This window comes from Callorhinchus milii, unplaced genomic scaffold (assembly GCF_018977255.1).
Source record: "Callorhinchus milii isolate IMCB2004 unplaced genomic scaffold, IMCB_Cmil_1.0 Scaffold5, whole genome shotgun sequence".
NCBI classification, from domain to species: domain Eukaryota; kingdom Metazoa; phylum Chordata; class Chondrichthyes; order Chimaeriformes; family Callorhinchidae; genus Callorhinchus; species Callorhinchus milii.
In genome coordinates, this window is record NW_024704746.1 from 26,309,460 (window position 1) to 26,332,818 (window position 23,359).

At 41.4% G+C, this 23,359-nt stretch overlaps 1 protein-coding gene across 1 annotated transcript in view; it reads left to right on the top strand.

Moving 5' to 3' along the window:
• The first annotated feature begins 6,480 nt into the window (after positions 1–6,480).
• itpr2 (inositol 1,4,5-trisphosphate receptor, type 2) overlaps positions 6,481–23,359 on the top strand; it is a 71,351-nt gene continuing 54,472 nt past the window's right edge. Inside the window, exons 1-13 of the mRNA XM_042335022.1 lie at positions 6,481–6,494; positions 7,610–7,680; positions 11,172–11,284; positions 12,238–12,324; positions 12,918–13,076; positions 14,288–14,386; positions 14,471–14,554; positions 14,886–15,032; positions 15,412–15,507; positions 17,238–17,282; positions 19,875–20,026; positions 21,983–22,082; positions 22,790–22,950. Coding sequence (XP_042190956.1) covers positions 6,481–6,494; positions 7,610–7,680; positions 11,172–11,284; positions 12,238–12,324; positions 12,918–13,076; positions 14,288–14,386; positions 14,471–14,554; positions 14,886–15,032; positions 15,412–15,507; positions 17,238–17,282; positions 19,875–20,026; positions 21,983–22,082; positions 22,790–22,950 — 1,328 coding nt within the window. The remainder of the gene's footprint in view (positions 6,495–7,609; positions 7,681–11,171; positions 11,285–12,237; positions 12,325–12,917; positions 13,077–14,287; positions 14,387–14,470; positions 14,555–14,885; positions 15,033–15,411; positions 15,508–17,237; positions 17,283–19,874; positions 20,027–21,982; positions 22,083–22,789; positions 22,951–23,359) is intronic.

Genomic DNA, 23,359 nt, shown 5'->3' on the forward strand with positions numbered 1-23,359 from the left:
GTGGGCAAAACATTTTTCTACGAAATTAAAGATAAAATGAGTACCTTTTTGATTTATTCAGAAAATGCTGGGAATTAGAAACATAGGCACAGGAGTTGGCCATTCAGCTTGTCGAACCAGTTCTGGTATTTAATTAGATCACGACAAAGCTTTTCATCTCACTGAGAAATATTTAATAAGAGTATTGCAGTGCCACAGTGGAGAGAGCATCCAAACCAATTAATGACAACAGCACATCTCTGCTTTCATTTGCAAGTCGAGGATCTTAAACTCTATCCAATTCACAGCATTTTCTGTGAGGTATAGTGACTGTGCGTTTGTAGGCAGCCAATTTGCGCAAAGCAACGCTCCTCAAGCAGCTGTGGAATGAGTGACCAATTTTATTTGGGGGATTGTTGGCCAGGTTACCAGGAAAAACTTGTGTATTTTTAAACAATACCTCTGGAGCTTTGGCATCCACCTGAACAGTCAGGTGGGACCTTGTTTTAACGTCTATTTGGAGGATGGCACCTCCAACAATAATAATAATGATACCTGCATTTGATATAGCGCCTTATCACGTCATTGAGAATATACTTTGAAGTGAATTGACTCCTATGTTGTGGGCGAAACACCGCAGCCAATTGCGCACAACAATGTCCCAGAAACATTCATGGATTGAGCGACCAAATAATTAAATTTTTTTTTAGAAGCTTGCCTAAGGTTTTGCCTTGCCCGGGAGTTGAACCCAGGTCCTCTCGCTTGCTCCAACTACTGAGCTACAGGACATGGGGATCTGACTCGGAGACGAGAGTGTTACCTACTGAGCTCGGCAAGCAGCCGACGCTGGAGAATCCTGCTTGACTGGGTTCTGTGGGTCGGTGTAACGCAATCGAAAACCAGTTCCCCATTTAAAATGCCTTCTGACAAAGGGTCGTGGACCCGAAATGTTGACTCACTTTCCTTTCTCCAGAGGTACGGCCTGACCCGGCCTGACCTGCTCAGTGTTCCCGGCCACTTCCGTTTTTGTCCCCATTTAAAAATTCGACACATGATATTTTCAGCTGTTTTGTGGGACTTTTGTTCAGGTTTTATTGTATTCGCTCACCACTTGTGGAGTTTCCTCGTGGGTATTTTAATCCTGGTGATCAGCAATAATTTGAGATTTGCTCTCCAGAAGGTGGAAATTGAGCAAGAAATGTGTTTCCTTTTTTNGTTGAAAAAAAGAACATCACCAGAGGAAGGCTGGAGCGAGAAAGAGGAATTTGAGTTTCTAATGTTTGTTTGATGTTGTTACATCGTTAATGAGACCCCCAAACGAAGAATTATCAAAGCTGTATTTTGGCCCAGGTTTAGTCGAGGATTGTTTGCCGAGTGTTTGTTTTCGTGCGTGCAGTAATTCGGTGTGGAGTTCTGCAGCTTAGTGGTTAGAACACTCGCCTCGCAAGTGAGAGGAACCGGGTTCGGTTCCTGGGCGAGGCGAAGCCTTACTCCACACCCCGCTGTTTACATTTAGCAGTAAGTAGGAACCCGGTTATTAGTCGATTGGCGGATCGCTTTCCCGGGGCTAATATTCCCTTTTTAAAAAAATTGTTTGATCATCCCAACCCACGGCTGTTTGTGGGACGCTGCTGTGCACAATTGGCTGCCGCGGTTCGCCCACAAAATATACAGTCAATTCACTTCACAGTATATTCTGTTAAGCACTTTGAGACGGCTTGAAGAAATAATGAGGTGTATTATCAAATGCAAGGATTATATATATAGTATTGTATTCTGTTAGTGCAATTAGTGATATAACATTTGTATGCGCAAATTTATTGTAATATTAACTGACCAACTCTTAATATATTAGCAATACCTGCTATTTGCAGTTTCTGCCGGTTTTAAAATGGTTTCTTCCTAAATGCTGCTTGAAGCTCTTTAGAGAGAACCTCAATGTTTAACATACTAACCAATTTCTGGAACCCTGTTGGGAATATCACCAATTCACCTACTGACCTTGTACAAGCCTAAAGGGCCGATTGCTAATGTGAAACAGACCACTGATCTCAAATAGTTCTCAAAACTGCTTGCAAATGGAGTTGTTAAAAAAAAACTCCAGTAACTCCAATGCCTAAAGCGATTCACTGCCTATAAAGTGAGCGTTTTTATTAGAATTCAATGAGCGCAGTGTAAACACAGGACTATCATCAGTACAACCATTATCTATAGTAATAATAAATCTTGCATTTGATATAGCGACTGTTTGTGGGACGCTGCTGTGCGCAATTGACTGCCGCGTTTTGCCCACAAAATACAGTCAATTCACTTTGAGTACATTCTGCGAAGCGCTTTGAGATGTCCTAATGATGTGATAAGGCGCTGTATCAAATGCAAGTATTATTATTATTATTATTATTATCATTATAAACAAATCACCCACTGTTCCTACTCTGGCTGCGCTCACTGCTTGAAATGCATGTAGTTTAGCAGTTTCTAAACACCACAATAGAAAAAAATGGTTTCCCTTCTCTTTGTTACCCACGTGCAACTCTTTGCCCTACAATCTAAAGCGGTTCATCTGGTCTTAAAACTTGCGTCATTCGTCTGATTATTTGCTGAACTGTCACAAAGTAGGCATCCCGGAGGCTGGGTGTGTTTGATCATGTCCTCTGTTAAGCATGTTGTGTCAGGAATCGAACATGCAATATTTTTTTGGCCGAAACTTCATGAATAACTTCTCTTTTCTGACACTCGTTTCCTTTCCGTAACTGTCGCTGTTGATGTAAAACTCGAAATTCCACCTCGTCCTTGTCTTGTCAGAATGTTTTTGATCTGAACAGTATATATGATTATTTTGCAGTATAATTTGTGAAGCGCTTTGCGACGTCTCAACAAAGTGGTTTGATATAAGCGCCTTTGATAGGAGAGCACAAAAAACATACAATTTGGACGAACTTAAGAGGTTTGAACGTTAAGCTTTATGAAGAGAAACAAGACAGGTATTTGACAAAACATGTCCACAAACTGTTGAGCACATGCTTTTCAAAATTAAAGTATTAAGTTTCAAACATTCTGACTCATAATCTCCTTCAAATAATCGCTCCAAAAATATTTGGTCACTCAATCTCAATCACTCAATAATATAATATTATTATTATTATTATGTGTTTTTGTTTTGGAGGGATTATTACCCCGGAAAGCGATCTGCCAATCGACTAACAACTGTGCTCAATTGGCTGCCGTGTTTCACCCACAACAACTTGCACTTATATTTCATTTCAAATAATAATAATCCTTGCATTTGACATAGTGGCTAATCACGTCTTCGAGACGTCTCAAAGCGCTTCACAGAATACATTGTAAAATAATAATAAATGATAATCCTTGCATTTGATATGGCGCTTTTCACGTCTTCTCGACGTCTCAAAGCGCTTCATAGAATATGCTGTAAAGTGAATTGACCGTATATTTGTGGGTGAAAAGTGATGGACTGTATAATTTGTGGGTGAAATGCAGCAGCCAATTTTGCACAGAGGTGTCCCACAGTCGTAGATTGAGTGACCATTTTTTTTGGAGGGATTATTACCCCTGAAAAGTGATCCACCAATTGACTAACAACCAGGTTCCTACTGACTGCTGGTAAACACTGAATACAGGTCAATTTCTGTACCTGTATTCAGTGTGAAAAATGACAGATATTCTGAAATGCATAACGACGCATTTTAAAAACTTAAAAAAGGACATTATGTTCTTAAACGATTAACGTAATTGACATTCCATTTGTTGTGGTCAACTACAACCTAATGACGACATTCTGAAGGTTGTTAAGGAGAACAGCCCATGACTTCTGAATAGCACAACAGAAATATAAACTTTCCAATCTATCGTAAAATAACCTCATCATAAAAGCAAGTCACTTTCCTTTGAACTTTGCACCTACATTTAGTCAAAAAGCTGCAGTTAAACATCAAATGGTTGCTTTTCATTGTACAGAGATAAGGGCCAAGGTCCATATAGAGTATTTATAGTACAAGTAGGTCTTAGAATTCAGCAGTGTTGGCTCCCAGGATAGCAATGTGCTCAGCTAATGTTCTGTGAAGGTCACAATACTCACAAGCCCTACTGTGTAAAAACAAAGGCAGACTGTTCACCTGCAATTCTACTCAAACCAGAACCAATGTAGGGCAACCCAGTTACCATGCAGTGGTTTGGATCCATAAACCAAGTCCCGACCCCCTCCCCCCACTACAAGGGTGTCCTGTAGCTCAGTGGTTAGATCTGGGTTTGATTCCTGAACAGAGTGAAACCATGGCAAGTGTCCTTACTCCACACGCATCTGTTTATCTAGTAGTAAGTAGGAACCCGGTTTTAAGTTGATTGGTGGATCGCTTTCTGGGGCTAATAATCCCTTTGAAAAATACAAGCAAAAACAATTGGGCACTCAATCCACAAGTGTGGGACACTGCTATGTACACTAGGCTACAAAATATACAGTCAATTCACTTTATAGTATATTCTGTGAAGCGCTTTGAGACATTTAGAAGACATGAAAAGCGCCATATCAAATGCAAGGATTATTATTATATTAAATCAGCCATCCACGGATTTTAGATCATGTTTTTGGCTTCAGAAACTTTGACGATAAATTTAGGCTTGAATGGGTTAAGCAACAAATGAAAAAATGTGGTAAATTATCTGTTAAACTAGTCAGTTGTGCTGCTAACATGGAAACTTGGAACTGAAAGAGTGACTGAGTGACTGACCAATTATAGTTTGGCTGGATAAGAAATGACATTACTTTCTGCTTCAGTGGAATTTAAGGATTTATGTGGGGTGAAAGATTGACGAGGCTTTGGGATACCATTGTTTGAAGTATTAATTGCAATGCTGTATGTATCTCGCGAGTTTCCTAGTTTCGTTCAGCAAAAGACACAATCTTTCTGTCATTCTGTCTGGCTGCTTAAATGGAGCTCACTTGATGAACACGAAAAATAAAGTGTATTGTCTCCGTCACCTCCTCCCCACCCCCAGTCCATTTAACATTCTGCTCTATCTTCACAACCATCCCTAAGCAACGTTGGCCTACAAAGTGCACAGTTACTGCACTTCACAGCCAAAATCCTGTGAAGCACCGCGTGCCATCTTCCCAATGTGAAAGGACTATATCAAATGCAAAGATTATTATATTGTTAAGAAAGTGATAGGCAGATTATTTATCTTCTGGAGTTCACCCAAATACCTTTGCTGTGTAAACGACTTTGAGATGTCTCTCCCACAATGTAAATAGAAATCATATTGTATAAGATGGTGCTTTAGTTAGTCACAAAGATGATTTTCAAATATTCCCTCCATCGTTGGGGAATCTATAATAATAATCCTTGCACTTGATGCAGCGCCTCACCACATCTTCGAGACGTCTCAAAGCGCTTCACAGAACATACTGTAAAGTGAATTGACTGTAGATTTTGTTGGTAAAATTCAGAGCGAATATAATTTCTTAACCACTGAAGTGAACATTGCTAAACTCAAGCTAAACGGGTAACAATCAACATGATTTCAACAAAGGCTTTTGATTTGCTGCCCTAAATCCTATTTCAACAGGGATTTTTTTGTTAATGGTCCTTATTAAATTGCATCCATTGTGGGACAGTTTCTAAATGCAGCGCACACACATTCACTAGCAGTCTGTAGGAACATAAGAACGGAGAGGCATTTCAATCTGTCAAACCTGTTCTGTAATTTATTCAACTGTAGCACTCCTCATTTCCCCACCTTTTCTCCATTATCCTTAATACCTTTTTCCTCTTGTGAGATAAGATCAACAACAACAACAAAATTATATTTATAGAGCATCTTTCACGTCGGGAGGACGTCTCAAGACCCCGGAGTCAGGACCCGAGCATGGGGGAGGGGTGGGGTAGGGCTGAGGGAAGGCAAAGAGGTGGGAGGGAGACCGAAGGCACGATCGAAGAGGAGAGTCTTCAGACCGGCCTTGAAGGAGGCGAGGGAGGAAGCGAGGCGAAGGGACCGTGGGATCATCGTTCATGTATTCATCACCACCCACAGCAGACAGGATTCAATCTCCACACTCAATGTTCATTTAGTTTCCTTATTGATCCGCCTGCTAATCACCCACAACATATACAGTCAATTCTCTGTAGAGTACAGTATATTCTGTGAAGCGCTCTGAGACGCTAGTCTGCGTGGATGAAGCAACTCATTTCACATGGTGCAGTCTTTTTGGAAAATAATGCCAAATTGAACCTATCATGTATTCTGCTTTAAAATGTGACCTGTTTTGAAGTATGTCTTAAGAGCAAACACAGCTCCATATTATTAACTGATTTGCAAGCCGTGTTGCTCTTAAAAAAAATTACCCACAAATATACACAGTCACTGCAGTATATTCTGCGAAGCGCTTTGACGATGTGATAAGATTCTGTATCAAATGCAAGGATTATTATTATTACAACACACATTTTCCGAGGACTGATAGCTTGACCGACCTCCTGATAAATGGGATGTCTTGGGTGAGTTAGGAATCGAAGCAGTTAAAAGGGAATTAATTAGTTTGTTCATTTTCTTATGGAGTTTTCAGTTAGAGGCTGTTAGCAATGTGTTTCAGGACTGTTTATACACTGTTGACTTATGGGCCTGGTCTGGACCAACGTGACTTAAGGTTACTTTCTTTTCCATTGTATTTTCCGGTTGTCACCAATCGTATATCAATCAAGGTACACAACGATCTTTTATTGTGTGACTTTTTGTTCTGTTGAGTTCACCTAAGGTGCATTATTGCTAAAAGGACAAATTTTCACCCACAAAATACGCAGTCAGTTCACTTTACAGTATATCCTGTGAAGCGCTTTGAGACGTCTCGATGACCTAATAAGGCACTCTATGAAATGCAAGGATTATTATTATAATTAACTAGAGGGAATTAACTGTTATTCTCTGTAAAATAGATGGTTAATAACTGGAGCATATTTAATTTAGTGTAATATTGATCATATGCGCTTTTCTGCCTAGTTCCGCTATGTATTGTTTTTCCCACAAAGTCTTTGATGATTAAAGTCCATTTTTCCTGTGGTTCTTCCAATCCTATATTCTATAGGAACCCAAATAGAAAATAAGCACGTGCTTTATGGAGCTGATATTATCAACTATTATAATATAATGCAATTATTCTGGAGGATAGAGTTCAAAATTCTTGTCCTTGCCTTCAGAGAAGCCCTCCACGGCCTTACTCCTTCCTACCTCTGTGCCCTGCTAACTCCATAACACCCTAACTCCCTCCATTCCATGTACCCCCGCCTGGCCCCCCCACCATCGGCGGTCAGGCCTTCAGCCTCTCTACCCCCACCCTTTGGAACTCCATCCCGCAGTCCCTTCCCCTCGCTCCCTCCCTCGTCCTCTTCAAGGTCCATCTCAAGACCTTTCTGTTTGACCGCACCCAAGCCAGCCTCCTACCCCCACCCTCCCCGCCCTCCCCCCCTCCTGATCCCAACCCCACAACTCGGGTCCAAAAAACCCCTGACTATCCAGCGCCTTGGGATGTCCGCCTGACGTGAAAGGCACTGTGTAAATGTTACCTCTTGTTGTTGTTTTGTTGCTGTGAACACTAACGACAGTGTGTTTGTCACAGGTTAGTGGACGACCGATGTGTGGTTCAGCCAGAAGCTGGAGATCTGGCCAACCCTCCAAAGAAATTCAGAGGTTAGTGCTTGTAGCTGGCGATTGTCTCAAGTTATTTTTTTGTATTACCTTCTATACTGGGATAATGGGAAAAAAAGATCAGTTTGTTCATCTTGGGTGATATATATTTTGATACTATAATCCCCCCCCGAAAAAAATTTGGACACTCAATCTACGATTTTTGTGGGACGCTGCTGTGCGCAATTGGCTGCTCCCCACAAAATACACCGTCACTTCACTTTACAGTATATTCCGTGAAGCGCTTTGAGACGTCTCGTTTCTCTCTGTATCGTGCAAGGATTACTGTTAGAACTTGCATTTATATACTTCCCCGTCCCGCGGTGTAGCGTCCCAGAGCGCTCAACAGTAACGGAGCACGATGCGAGCTGGGGGGAGAGGGGAGGTGACTGTAAAACTAACATGACTGAAATAATTCCTTCTACATTAAGAAGCAAAACTGGTTGATTTAAAAAAAAAGTACTTTTGTTTTCTCTTCCTTCCTGCCAACAAACAGTTTGGATCTGCTTGCAGCTGCATAGTCTGTTAATAATAAAACTCTGCAAATTTAGTACAATAGGGGGTGGATTTGCATGTGGTTAGATGGAGATGCACTGTTGGATCAACTTTGATGTACACAGAGGTTTCAGAAAGAGTTTGAGAAAATATGTCTTTATGAGGGCAAAGTAATAATAATAAGCTCTGGGACACTACCCTGCGTGAGCGGCACTATATATAAATACAAGTTATTGTTGGAATAATAATCCTTGCGTTTGATACAGCGCCTGATCACGTCTTCGAGACGTCTCAAAATGCTTCATAGAATATACCGTAAAGTCAATTGACTGCGTATTTTGTGGGCGAAACGCGGCAGCCAATTGCGCACCGCAGCGTCCGTCCCACAAACAGCCGTGGATTGAAGTGTCCAAATTATTATTTTTCAAAAAAAAATGTAATTTTAAGTCGATGTGAAAAAAAAATTTGGGAGATGCGTAAGTTTGCATTCAGCTGCGATGTTTCTTTATAGATTTTCTTTTATTTATATTAAAATAAAGACACCTCTCACCATTGTAATCTAACACTGACACTTATGCCAGTTGATGTGCTACTGAAACCACCTTCTCTCAGCGTGGTTGAAATATGAGTCTCCAATACAGATTGTTTCAGAATGTGTTGCTGAACTCCTTTATGTTTTGCAAAACACTTGTTGCAGTGAACCCTTTCTCTCTGGGCTTTTGCATTTAGTACCTCTGTATAAATACAGGTTTTCTAACAATTGATAGTAGACTTACAATTGCAAACCGTTGAGTCCTGTAGCATAGTTGTTAGCATGCTCGCCTTGCAAGCCAGAGGACCCGGGTTTGATTCCTGGGCAGGGCTAAACATTATCCAGGTTTCCTTAGTCCACAGGCCTCAGTTTACTTGGCAGTAAGTAGGAATCTGATTGAGGGTAATAATCCCTTAAAAAAATTACAATAATAATTTGGTCACTCAATCCACGACTGTTTGTCTGACATGGCTGTATACAATTGGCTGCCACGTTTCACCCACAAAAATATACGGTCAATTCACTTTACGGTATGTTCTTTGACACGTCACACTGAGGTTGATGAGGTGCTATATTAAATGCAAGGATTATTATTACACATTTTAATTCAAACGCAAAGATCATCATTTCGTCGCTTCAATACTGTTTATTAACGTCAGTGGATCTTTTATTTTTCACTCAGCATTTTTGTTGATAAACTTCAGTGTGAAGTTTCACTGCAGAAGTGGATCTTCTGTAATTTCTGAATGAAATGGAACAACTTGGATATTTTACAGAAGTAAGAGAGCTGCCTATATTGTTGGTTCACTGATCAATACTTTACATGGAACGCCAGCACTTATTGAATAGTTCAGGCCTTCCTTACTCCACACGCCTCTGTTTGCCTCGCATCATAATTTCGCCCCCAATCCACGACTGTGTGTGGGACGCTTCTGTGCGCAATTGGCTGCCACGTTTCACCCACAAAATATACAGTCATTCCACTTTTCTGTATATTCTGTGAAGTGCTTTGAGACGTCTCAAAGTTGTGATAAGACGCTATAACAAATGCAAGGATTATTATTAATGTCAGTCTTTTCTCTCAACCTCCTGTTAGTATTACTCGTCAATTATTGATTTACTTCCCTCTTAAACACTTCCTACTGACTCTGCATGAGCTTTCCTGTGAGGAAGTGAATTCTACAAAGCCACAACTTTTGAGCGCTGAAATATCTTCAGATTTAGGCACTGACAGGCCGAACTCTCATTTGAAGGTTCTGCCCCTCTTGTTTCGGATCAGTTGGACCGTAACTGGTTTTGCAAAAAATTCTATCTAAAGTCAGTATTCAAATACAAGAGCAAAAAGCGTGTGTTCATTAATCTCCTCAGAAATAATGACTGCGGGTTTCATTTCGGTGAGGTTTGAAAGTCGACTGTTAATGTCGTGCTGTAATGCTGGCCAGCCAAGAGGAGGAAGGATGGTGGATTTTTACATGGAGGCTTGTTAGACTGTGAAATGTTTTACCCCAAAAGGGCTGCGTTTAAAAAGGGAAACTTGTATAAAAATAATCGTATTTAAAAGGAAAACTTGGCGCCCTGTGAGACACTTTCATAGGAACAGGAGTAGGCCATTCAGTCTGCTCTCTCCGCCATTCCATGAGATCACGACTGATCTGTACCTTGACTTCAATTACCCGCCTTTAGCTTAGTGGTGAGGCGAGTGCTCTAACCACTAAGCTATAGGACTTTGAGACTACAGGAATTTGCTGGAGTTTCACTCTAAGCTGTTTTTTTTCCCTGATGTTTTAAACCTAAAAGTGACATGAAAGTCTTATTTTAGGGAAAGCATGAATGCTGGGTTGAGAAGCAGAGTTAGAAACAAAGGCAAGGGTTTGTCTGCCTTTCCTCTCAGGCAGGGTGCAGTGGGTGGAAGGGAGGAAACTGATAAAAATGCATAAAATAAATGTTATTTTCTAGCTATTTTGCTTCCCAGAGAATACGCCCAAACAGTTATTTATTCCATGACAATAATCGGAGTCCTGTATCATAGTGGTTAGAGCACTCACGTCGCAAGCGAGAGGAACCAGCTTTGATTCCTGGGCAGGGCGAAACCTTCGGCAAGTTTCCTTATTCCACACGCCTCTATTTATCTAGCAGTTAGTAGGAACCTCATTGTCGATTGGAGGATTCCGGGTAATAATCCCTTCCCCCCAAAAAAATAATTTGGTCATTCAATCCACAACTGTTTGTGGAACGCTGCTGTGCGCAATTGGCTGCCACGTTTTGCCCACAAAATGCACAGTCGATTCACTTTTCAGTATATTCTGCGAAGAACTTTGAGACGTCTCAACGACGTGATAAGGCGCTGTATCAAACGCAAGGATTATTTATTATTATGCCAAAGAAAAAAAGAATGCTTCCTCCAATTTTTGTCTAGTGTTTTGAGAAAGAAATGTTGCATCTTGATTTTTTTTTTTTGGGATGACAGATTGCCTTTTCAAAGTATGTCCCATGAACCGGTATTCAGCGCAGAAGCAATACTGGAAAGCAAAGCAGTCAAAACAAGAGAACACAGAAGCCACTTTGCTGAAAAAGCTACAGGTACCTGTACATCCACTTGTCATCCAACTGTTACCCAATGAGTTCTTATCTGATTGGAAACACAATCTGGAACAGCCATCGGTCCATTTATATCCTGTGAAGCACTTTTCAGACGTCTCAATGATGTGATAATGCAACAAAAACAACAACAAAATTACATTTGTATAGCGGCTTTTGTTGTTGTTGTTTCATGTCGGGAGGTCATCCCAATGCACTATATCAAAAGAAAGGATTATTATTATTCTGATGATTCAGAATAGTTTTAAGATGACTTCCATTTCAGCTAAAAACTTGACCTCTAAATAAAGTGAGGTTTGCATATGTCTTATACAGTAAACCTTACATAAGTGGTATCAGTTTAATTTAATACGACTTGTGCAAAGTATGAGTTATGTTAAACTTGCATAGAATATAAACTCTTGACCTGGATTTGGGCAGATGTATGATTTAGCGATCATACGATTTATACAGATCAGATTTATGCGGGTTTTACTGGATTTACAAAACAGCCCTGTTGTCAGTTTAGCTTCTTAAAGATAATTTGTTTGAAATTAAATAAATGTCAGTAATCATTCTTCTGAGTTCTTATACACACAATGCTGTGTCCAAATGCTGATTATCTTGGGTTACTTATAACTCGAAGCTGGGGGCAACTTTGAAAAATGTAAAAAATGTCAAATGAATGCTTAACATCAGGGATCCAAACAGAAAATGGTACAAATACAGCAAATTATAGGAACAGGAGTAGGCCATCTGTACCTCAACTCCAATTACCCGCCTTTTCCCCATATCCCTTGATACCCTGACCTAACAAACATCTGCACCTCAGTCTGGACAATGTAAATGGATCCAGTCATAATTCACAGCCTTTTGGGGAGACTTGATGAGCATATGAAAGAGAATCTGGGATCAACGTTTTATGTGACGTGGTAACTTTGAATGTTTGATTGCAGCATGCGGCAGAACTGGAACAGAAGCAAAATGAGTCTGAGAACAGGAAACTGCTGGGAGAGGTAGTGAAATACAGCAACGTCATTCAGGTACAGTTGTGTGTCGTCTATGAACATTTCTTTGGCATATTTTGTATGTGTAATGCCAGCACTCATAGCTCAGTGGTTAGAGCACTCGCCTCGCAAGCGAAAGACCTGGGTTCGATTCCCGGCAGGGCGAAACCTTGGGCAAGTTTCCTTACTCCACACTTCTGATAATAATCCCTCAAAAGAAAAAAAACAATAATAAAATTGGTCACTTCAATCCACGACTGTTTGTGGGACACTGCTGTGCGCAATTGGCTGCCGCGTTCACCCACAAATATACAGTCAATTCACTTTACAGTGTGTTCTGTGAAGCGCTTTGGGACGTCCTCCTGACGTGAAAAGCGCTATGTCAAATGCAAGGATTATTATTATTCTGTGAAGCGCTTTGAGATGTCTAGCAGACGTGAAAAGCACTATATCAAATGCAAGGATTATCATTACACCTGGATAGGGAATAACAACGACACAATACATTTACGCAGTGCATATCATGTCGGGAGGACGTCCCAAGGCAGACAGTCAGGTGGAGGGCAGATCTGAATGATTCGCAGCTGAGTGTTTTAAACGTGAATGTTTGTGTTTAATCTTCACTACAGTTACTGCACATAAAAAGCAACAAGTACCTGACAGTGAATAAGCGACTCCCGGCTCTGCTTGAGAAGAATGCGATGAGAGTGTCTCTGGACGCAGCTGGCAATGAGGGCTCGTGGTTCTACATCCACCCTTTCTGGAAACTCCGGAGTGAAGGCGACAACGTATGTTCGACTCACACCTACCATATAATGCACACAAGGTGCTAAACAGACTCTTGGATTGAAACCACATTTACACATGCAGCCAGTGTGGAGACCGGGCCATTCACTCCATACTGTGGGTTGGTTATATGAGGCGGGGTGGGCTAACTGTCTGGCCCTGGGGCTGATTTCATCCAGCCCTTGAACCATTTCACCAACCAGTCAAAACTTGCCTTGGAAAATGACTGTTAAAATGATGAAGTGACATTCCCATGGCACTGCGTGATGAATTTCCAGGGTTCCTTGAAATCACAATTTAAATTTGACTCGATTGTGATGGTGCTATCCTTCAGAACTTTTAGTTAGCTCCTCCACGCAATCCTGTTTATCAGGGCGGGAGTATTTGATCTGCATTGGATAAGCTATAATGTATAATAAATAATGGTTTGGGCGTTGTGTGCAATAAGTGTGTTTCTGGAGCTCTGGTTTGGGTGTGAGACTGAGAGACTGTTGATGACTTGCCAAGGGCAACAGTGACTTACACCCAACCAATCTATTGATCAAAACATGTTTGTTCTTCATAGGGGCTTGCATGGGATGCTGTAAATCTTTCACCAGTTCTTGGAGTTGTGGAAAAATGGGCACCATAAACAAAACAAGCAGCGATTACTCTGGTTGCTAAGCTTTTGTTCATTGAGTATGAACAATGCCAGAGACAAACGGTTAAATAAATTAAAAGTTTACTTCTTTCTATAGGACTTTGGAAAACACTTCGGTGACTTTTAAACTCTACAGATCAACAACAACAAATGACATTTGCACAGAGCCTTTCACATCGGGAGGATGTCCAAAAGGCGCTGGACAGTCAGGGATTTGGACCCGAGCTGGGGGTTGGGATCAGGAGGGTGGGGAGGGTGGGGGTTGGAAGGTGACCAAAGGCCCGGTCGAAGAGGAGGGTCTTGAGACGGGCCTTGAAGGAGGTGAGGGACTGTGGGATGGAGCTCCAAAGGGTGGGGGCAGAGAGGCTGAAGGCCTGCTGAGCAGAGGGAGGGGATAGGCCAGTATGGAGTTAGGAAGGTCGGGAGGAGCAAGGCTGTGGATCTACAGTTCCATTGCAATTGCTCAAAACAAGTCTTGGTCCAATCTAACACAATATGTTTTGTGAACTTGATGTTTTTTGTTTGAGCTAATAAATCACAAAACCTCCCTTACCTATTGTTCTCCTACTGTAGGTGGTTGTGGGAGATAAGGTGGTTTTGAATCCTGTTAACGCTGGACAGCCATTACATGCCAGTAACCACGAGTTATTAGACAATCCTGGCTGCAAGGAGGTAAGTCAATATCAGCAAAAATGTCTTGAGTTCTCTACTGTTCAAGTCCTGTAAAGAAACTAATTGGAACTCTTCCCTAACCAGGTCAATGCTGTGAATTGCAACACGAGTTGGAAGATAGCGCTGTTTATGAAACACAGTGATTACAGGGATGACGTCCTTAAGGGGGTCAGTATGTGTGTGTGCGTTTTTGTTTTGTACTTGGAGGCTATTTATCTCATATATTAATTGTTGTAGAGTCCTGTAGCGCAGTGGTGAGAGCGCTCACCTCGCAAGCGAGAGGACCTGGGTTCAATTCCCAAACAGGGCAAATCCTTGGTGACTCAATCCATGATTGTTTGTGGGATGCTGCTGTGCACATAAAACATACAGTCAATTGACTTCACAGTATATTCTATGAAGCACTTTGAGACGTCTCGAAGATGTGATAAGGCGCTGTATCAAATGCAGGGATTATTATTATTATTATAATGTGACCCATTTGCTTGCTACTCTGCAGGGTGACGTAGTAAGACTTTTCCACGCTGAGCAAGAAAAATTCCTAACCTGTGATGAATATAAAAAACAACAGCATATTTTTCTGAGAACGACCTTACGTCAGTCAGCGACTTCAGCTACGAGTTCAAAAGCACTCTGGGAAATAGAGGTAATAGATAGTTGAAAACCCATGTGGATTACATAATGACATTAGAATTTGTTGGACGAAAGAAGACCGAGGTCCACCTAGTTCGCATTCCACCATCCTGGCAGTCGCTTGCACATGTTGTGTCCGATTCTACACTGTATCCCATGATAAGATTTCCTAAAATAAATGTATCTCATTTGCTTTTGGAAGCTTTGGTTCTTGGCTTCCCCATTCTATTCTAGTATAAGCTCTGGCCCGGGCTGGCTGGGTCGAGGGCCTTGCTTCCGTGCTGTACGTCATTTGTAGCCTTTGCTGAATATCCATGTTGTAGTTGAACATCCTTGTGTTCTAGTGTTTGATGGTATTTGGAGTTTATTCCTTTAATCTCCTTCTCTGGCAGGTGGTACATCATGACCCGTGTCGAGGTGGTGCCGGCCACTGGAACAGTCTCTTCAGGTTCAAACATCTGGCTACAGGGAACTACTTGGCTGCGGAGGTGAGAATACTGTTTGATACCAACAACAACAACAACTTGCCCCTCACGCAGGGCCGAGTCCCAGAGCGCTGGACAGTGGCGGAGCATGCCACCGGGCGGGGGGGGGGGTGGAGGTGACCGTAGGCATGATCGAAGAGGAAGGTCTTCAAGTACAACCTGAAGATGAGGATGGAGAGAGCAAGGCAGATGGATAGAGGAAGAGAGTTCCAGAGTTTGGGGGTGGAGTGGCTGAAAGCGCAGCCACTGATGGTAGAACGGAGGGTACGAAGGATAAGCTGGAGGCCGGAGCCAGTCGAGTGGAGGCAGCGGGTAGTGGGTTGGGGAGTGAGCAGGTCATTTCAGTTGAACAGACCTGTTCAGTATGGGGAGGAATCCTAGAGGAAGGCACTTGAAGCACTTTGCCCACGAGACAAGAATCTTGGAATGGAGCAAATTGGAGTAACTATGTGAGGTTATGTCAGCTGATCTGGTTTTACCTTTATGATCTGTGTCGACTTACCAAATACTACTACAATTGGCTGCCGAGTTTCGCCCACAAAACACACACCAATTCACGCAGCTGAATGCAGAAGCATCTCTACATAAAAGAAAATAAATTAATTTACTTTAAAATATATTTTTTTAAATAATAATTTGGTGACTCAATCCATGACTGTTTGTGGAACACTGCTGTGGTAATTGGCTGCCACGTTTTGCCCACAAGTACACAGTTAATCCAGTTTACAGAATATTCTGTGAAGCGCTTTGAGTCATCTCAACGACTTGATAATGCCCTGTATCCAATGCAAGGATTATTATTATTATAAATACCATGACTTTAAAAAAATTATAACCGTATCGGAGAATGTGGTGAAAATAACTTTTGAACAGCCAGCTTTTCTCTTACAAGATCCTGATTCACACTTATTTTGCTCGGCTATTGGGTAACGTTGTAGAGAAATGACGCCTGTTTCTCTTTGTGTTTTGTTGAGCTTTGTTCATGCTGCATATTTGGCAGTGAATAAACAGACTGAGTATCAGAGGAAGTGGTTTCACAATAGTGTAAATTGTTCTGGGCTTGCTCGCCTGTGATCTGTTGAAAGTTCTTGAGCAGCCCAGCTTTCAACAGGGGCATTGGTTTGCATTTATGTTGTAATGGGCCTACAGTACAAGCATTTCTTTAATAACGTGGACAAAAACTATCGCCTGAATTCAGACTTGATTGTAAAACTGGGACTTTTGTGGAGTCCTGTAGCTCAGTGGTTAGAGCACTCACCTCACAAGCGAGAGGACCTGGGTTTGATTTCCGGTCAGGGCGAAACGTTTCCTTACCCCACACGCCTCTGTTTACCAGCAGTAAGTAGGAACCTGGTTGGTTGTTTGTCGGTTCGTGGATCACTTTTCTGGGGGTAATAATCCCTTTTTAACAAAAATTGGTCACTCAGTCCACAACTGTTTGTGGGACGCTGCTGTGCGCAATTGGCTGCCGCGTTTCACCCACAAATATACAGTCAATTCACTTTACAGTATATTCTGTGAAGCACTTTGAGACGTCTCAACGACGTGAGAAAGCGCTGTATCAAATGCAAGGATTATTATATAACCAAATACTGTGGAAGCATAGATTGAGAGGGAGAAAACTTTTGACCTTTTTCAAAAAGTTTTGAATGCTGAATAATTATACTCGTGGCACTGTTTAATACAGTATTTGTGTATCATTTAATTCTACAATATGTATTCACTGTATTTAGATGAACCCACATTATCGAGATGAGCATTTAGAAACAAAGAGAATGGTAAGTGAAAATCTTACATTGGAGAGACAAGTTTACATCTTTGGATATTATGAAACGACTGAGTAGTTGTGGAATCCTGTAGCTTAATGGTTAGAGCACTCGCCTCACAAGCAACAAGACCCGGGTTCGATTCCCGGGCAGGATAAGTTTTCTTACTCTACACGCCTCTGTTTGCCTAGCAGTAAGTAGGAACCCGCTTGTTAGTCAATTAGTGGACTGCTTTTTCAGGGGTAATAATCACTTCAAAAAATAACAATAATAATAATCATTTGGTCACTCAATCCACGACTGTGTGTGGGACGCTGATGTGCCCAATTGGTTGCCGCGTTTCGTCCACAAAATACACAGTCAATTCACTCTACAGTATATTGTGTGAAGTGCTTTGAGACGTCTCAAGGACATAAGGCACTATATCAAATGCAAGGATTATTATTATTATTATTACAATGTCCTCTTATCGATACACACGTCCCTCTACACAAAAAGCTAATCTATGAAAGAGCCAAGCAAGGTGAGAAAAATTGACATATCTGACACATTCCTACCTTCTGTTGATGCTGGGTTGATTGGCAGTGAACTAGGCCAACATTCCCTGGCTGAGTGACATTGGATAAAATCATGAGCCGTGAACGAAACTTAATGCTTGATGTGGCTGGTTGTCAAATGACTGATCAGGATGTGTCCAATTACTTAGAGAATCCAATAAACCAGATGAAACTGGCCTTGTGACGGAGCTGCATTGCACTATTGTAGGGATGAATATATTTTATATTACTACAGACGCATTTCTCTACTAATAATATATCTGTACTGTCTGGGCATAAATATGTGCAGTTCTGTAGCATATTGGTTAGAGCAGTTGCCTCGCAAGCGAGAGGACCTGAGTTCGATTCTCGGGCGGGGTGATATGTCAGGCAAGTTTCCTTACTCCACATACACGCTTCTGTTTGCCTAGCAGTAAATAGGAACCCGGATGTTATTTGATTGGTGGATCGCTTTCCCGGGGTAATCATCCCTTCAAATTTTTACAAAAAAATAATAATTTGGTCACTCAATCCATGACTGTTTGTGGGACGCTGCTGTGCACAATCGGCTGCCGCGTTTCGCCCACAGAATATACAGTCAATTCACTTTACAGTATATTCTGTGAAGCCTTTTGAGACTTCTCGAAGACGTGATAAGGCGCTGTATCAAATGCAAGGATTATTATTATTATAGAAAAGTCAACCCTCCACTTTGTGGGTCCTCCATATCCTTTGATATCCTTTGTGTTAGGTCAGGGTATCAAGGGATATGGAGTAAAGGTGAATAATTAGTACAGATCAGCCATGAACTAATAGAATGGTGGAACGGGCTCGAGGGGCTGAATGGCCTCCTCCTGTTCCTATGTTCCTACATTCAGGATTCAGAAAGTAGACATTTTCTCGAACAGACGAAAAGGAAAAACATTATTGCTCAACACCTAAAAATGCTGGAAATGCGCAGTTAGCAATTCGTCACTTAAAGAGTGCGTGCTTGACTCTTAATCAAAAACAGGTTCACTTTAGATGAAAGGCGTTTCTCATGAGGAATTGCACCTGAAGCAAAAAGCATTTATTTTCTTTAAAGACGCTGACTTGCTGAGTGTCGGTGCCAATGTTTTCTGTTCGTACAATTCCCTCCAGCTATTCCCATCCTGGGCCAGATACAATGGGGCGGGGCGGGGTGGGGCGGGGCGGGGGGGGAAATGAAATCAGCCCACGGGCTGCCAGTTGGACAATCCTGTTCTAGGCAAACTATGGTGTTCCCCTGCCAGATAGTCAACGTAACCTTGACCATGTTAATGAAACTGGAACCAGGCAACAAAGATACCCATAGCAGCTGAGTGGTTGAGAGCGTCACCTATAGGCCAACCCAAATGATTGCTGCTCACTCAATGGCAGAAAACTTACTGTGTAACATTTAACTCAAAAAATATTCACAGTTGTTGGTTGCTATGGACTCCGAGGGGAGACGAGGAGAAATGTTTTTTTACCCAGAGAGTTGTTACGGTCGGGAATGCGCGGCCTGAAAGGCTGGTGGAAGCAGATTCGATAGTCGCTTTCAAAAGGGAACTGGATAGGGACTTGAAAAGGAAAATATGTGGGGCTTTGGGGTAAGAGCGGGGGAGTGGGATTAGTTATAATAATAATAATAATCCTTGCATTTGACCTAGCGCCTCATCACGTCTTCAACATGTTTCAAAGCGCTTCACAGAATATACTGTAAAGTAAATTGACTGTATATTCTGTGGGTAAAGTGCAGCAGCCAATTGCACACAGCAGCCGTGGATTGAGTGACCAAATTCGTCTTATTATTTATTTGTTTGTTTGTTTGTTTGTTTGAAGGGATGATTACCCCTGGAAAAGTTATCCGCCAATTGACTAACAACTGGGTTCCTACTTACTGCTGCGTAAACAGGCATGCGGAGTAACGAAACTCGCCCAATGTTTCCCCGGCCCGGCAATCAAACCCGGGTCCTCTCGCTTGCGAGGCGAGTGCTCTAACCACTGAGCTACAGGACTCCACATTTTCAGTGCTAATTGAACTTTGATCATTTTGTTGCATTTTTAGACTGAAGGAGATATGCCACCAGCCAAAAACAAACGTCAACAGACCGAGAAGATTGTGTTCACCCTGGTATCAGTGCCACATGGCAATGACATAGCATCTCTGTTTGAACTCGACACAACTACTCTACAGAGAGCTGATTCGTTAGTGCCGAGGTAACTGCTACCTTTGGAACAATAATTGACAATGTTTTCATATCAACTCATTGCCTAATCTTGAATCTGATATTGTGGATGGTAACATTATAAAACAGAAAGTCTTTTAGTCTTTCAGGGGAATGAATACAGTAAAACCCACACAAGTCTGATCTACAAATCGTATTATCCCCCAAGTCGTATATCTGCCCAAGTCTCGTTCACGAGTTTATATTCTACGCAGGTTTGACATAACTCATTCTTTGCTTAAGTCATATTACATGTATAACCCCAACTGATACGACTTAGGGTGAGATTTTCTGTACTGAACAATGTTTTAGGCTTAATGCTGCCACAATGATATTGTACTTGAACCAATGAATATAACTGCAGGTTTTAGTAAGTTTTGAGTAAAGTTTTCACGGATTGTCCTGATTGTCAAACCTGATGTTTTGTCTAAAGCACTGAGGAGCATGTGGAGAAGTTACTACAGCCTCCAACTCCCACCTTATCTTTACAATGCTTTGATAAATGTTCTCCTTCTTTGGATTAGTTTCTTTCTGGTCAGCCGGGTGTCTGACACGCACAGAAACCTGTCACCGTTGCTTAAGAATCTCCAAACCAGCTGAGATTTCCATGCATCCCGCCTACACATGGAAATCCCAGAGAGAGATTGTTGGACTGGAATGCTCTCTCTCTCTCCCCCCGGAGGGACACATCCTGTTTACCCAATTCCGGAAAGTATTAGGCGCAGGTTGTCAAGCGCCAAGGCTTGGGGGGAGCCCAGAGTTGCGTTGGGGAAACTGCTGGAGTCTGACCAGCTAAAACCTCATAGCTTGCCATTGATATCACTGTCTGGCCAGCTTTCCCACTGCTTGTCCAGCTGGGACCAATTGGATTAGTCATGTCCAAATTGAAACAAAGGGGAATAGATTACTGAAAAAGCACGAGCGAGCATTCATAAACTTGTTCCCAGGGAAACAATATAATGTGTTTTGTTTACCAAAGCCTTATTTAGAAAATAGTTTTTCAAAAGCTCCTCAGTTTGAAATGGCCTGTGACGAGATGTTGATCACATGTTAGAAGGCTGCAAACCAGACACAAGAAGGGTTCAATATTAGATTCCCCCGGACTTGCTGCCAAAGCTGTCGAGCTTCATAGAAACTTAGTGAATGAGCAGTTGTTACCGAATTGAAGTCATAACAACCTATTGTTTAGTTGCCAGTTTGAATTTGGACCTCACACACAATTGGCATCAGTTGGGGCCATACATTTAATATGACTTCTGTAAAGTAGGAGTTATGTCAAACCCGTATAGAATATAAGCTCTTGATCGGCACTTGGGCAGATGTACGACTTAGCGATTATACGATTGATACAGATCAGACTTGTGCCAGTTTTTCTGTAATTGCAACTCCAATCCCCTGGCGAACGTTTAGAAGAACATTCATCAATATATTTGGGAGTCTTGGATGGGGAATGGTAATGTGAGCTTGTGAGAACATGCCCCTCTATTGGTGAGCTCTACATATAATCTTTTCAGAACAAGCAAATATTGGACCATGTTAAAAAGCTTCTTGTCCAATTAGATTATCTATACAAGATACCACTTACCATCTTCAACAGTGACCTGCTGAGTACTGTTTGCTTCACTGACGATGAAGCTCTTTAGAGGGTGAACTGTATGATAAATACCACCGATAGAGTATTTTATGGAACCAAAGTTCTCTCTTTTCACCCACAAAATACGCAGTCAATTCACTTTACAGTGTATTCCGTGAAGCGCTTTGAGACGTCTCGATGACGTGATAAGACTCTATATCCAATGCAAAGATTATTATTATTTGCTAAATTCATGCTTAACCTCTCATTTCTAGCACGAGTTACCATATCAGCCAGTTGTGTCATATCAAGGCAGGCAGATGACTTTTATTGTTGGTTTTTTTACTATTTTATATGACTGTTGATTTTCTTTAGGAACTCCTATGTTAGATTAAGACATCTTTGCACAAACACGTGGGTTACCAGCAGTAACATTCCTATAGATGAAGAAGAGGAGAGGCCAGTTATGTTGAAGGTAAAATACATATCTTGACAACTAATCTTTCTGAATATTGTTGCTAAAAGATAGACGCCCAAGTTGTATTACTATTTCCTGTTTTTTTCTGTTATTTATTGTGAAATAGTCTTATTGCAGTGATACCAAGACAGCTCTAGATAACTTCCGCACAAATAAATGCTATTGTTACCAAATGCTTCTTTAGGGCTGCATTAAAATAAGTATTCAGTAGATGAATTGTATGATTTCGCCACCAAAATATGAATTGTATTGTTTCACCCACAAATATACAGTTTATTAATTTTACAGTATATTCTGTGAAGCGCTTTGAGATGTCTCGAGACGTGATAAGGCGCTATATAAAATTCAAGTATTACTATTATTACTATCCTGTCCACATTCAACATCCATTCAAGGCTACTGGCTGGAATGGGAGACATACCTGTTTTTCCTGCTATTTCCTTTCTTGGTTACACCCTTAAAAATGGATTTCCTATGGATTAAATGTGTGTAAAAAAGAAATAAAATAATAAAATAATAACGTAGTGTTTCAGTAGCATTCAGTCACTATAAATGTAGACTTTCATAACATAAAGTTATAACTTTATAACATAACATAACATAACATGAAGTGTTGGACTTTCATAACATTTTCTCATCTTGCTAGTAACCAAGAAACAAGTCCTAATAATTTGTCGATTATTATCTCTTAATTGTTTTTAAAGATTGGAACGTGTCATTCCAAAGAGGATAAGGAAGCCTTTGCCATTGTGTCCGTCCCGCTTTCTGAAGTGCGAGACTTGGACTTTGCCAACGATGCCAGTAAAGTGCTTTCAGCGGCAGTGTTAACATTGGAAGACGGTACCATCACACAGAACGAGAGGAGGTCTGGGGAGCAAAGCTTTCAAATTGTGTTGGAAATAAATAATCATCCTCACATTTGCATTTACCAGAATATTTCATGTGTTTTTGTTGAGTGTAAGGAAAGTCGTTTCACTTGTGGTACAGCCACAGTGCTGTGATATTCTCTAAGCCGGGGGTGGGGACAACCTTCTGGCTGCTGAGGGCCGGATGCCGTATTTGAGAAACGTCTGTGGGAAGCATAAGCAATATTTTTGTGTTTCTCTTCCAGAAACATAATGTAACATTTACGGCTTATGGGGGTGGTGGGCTGGATGTGGGCGCCAGTTGGACCACTCAGCTCTAAGCTATGAAATCCATTCTTGGTGCTGTCGCTAACTGATTGCTGACATAGGATTAAATGTGCTCACTGGAAAATATCATCCTGAACTTGC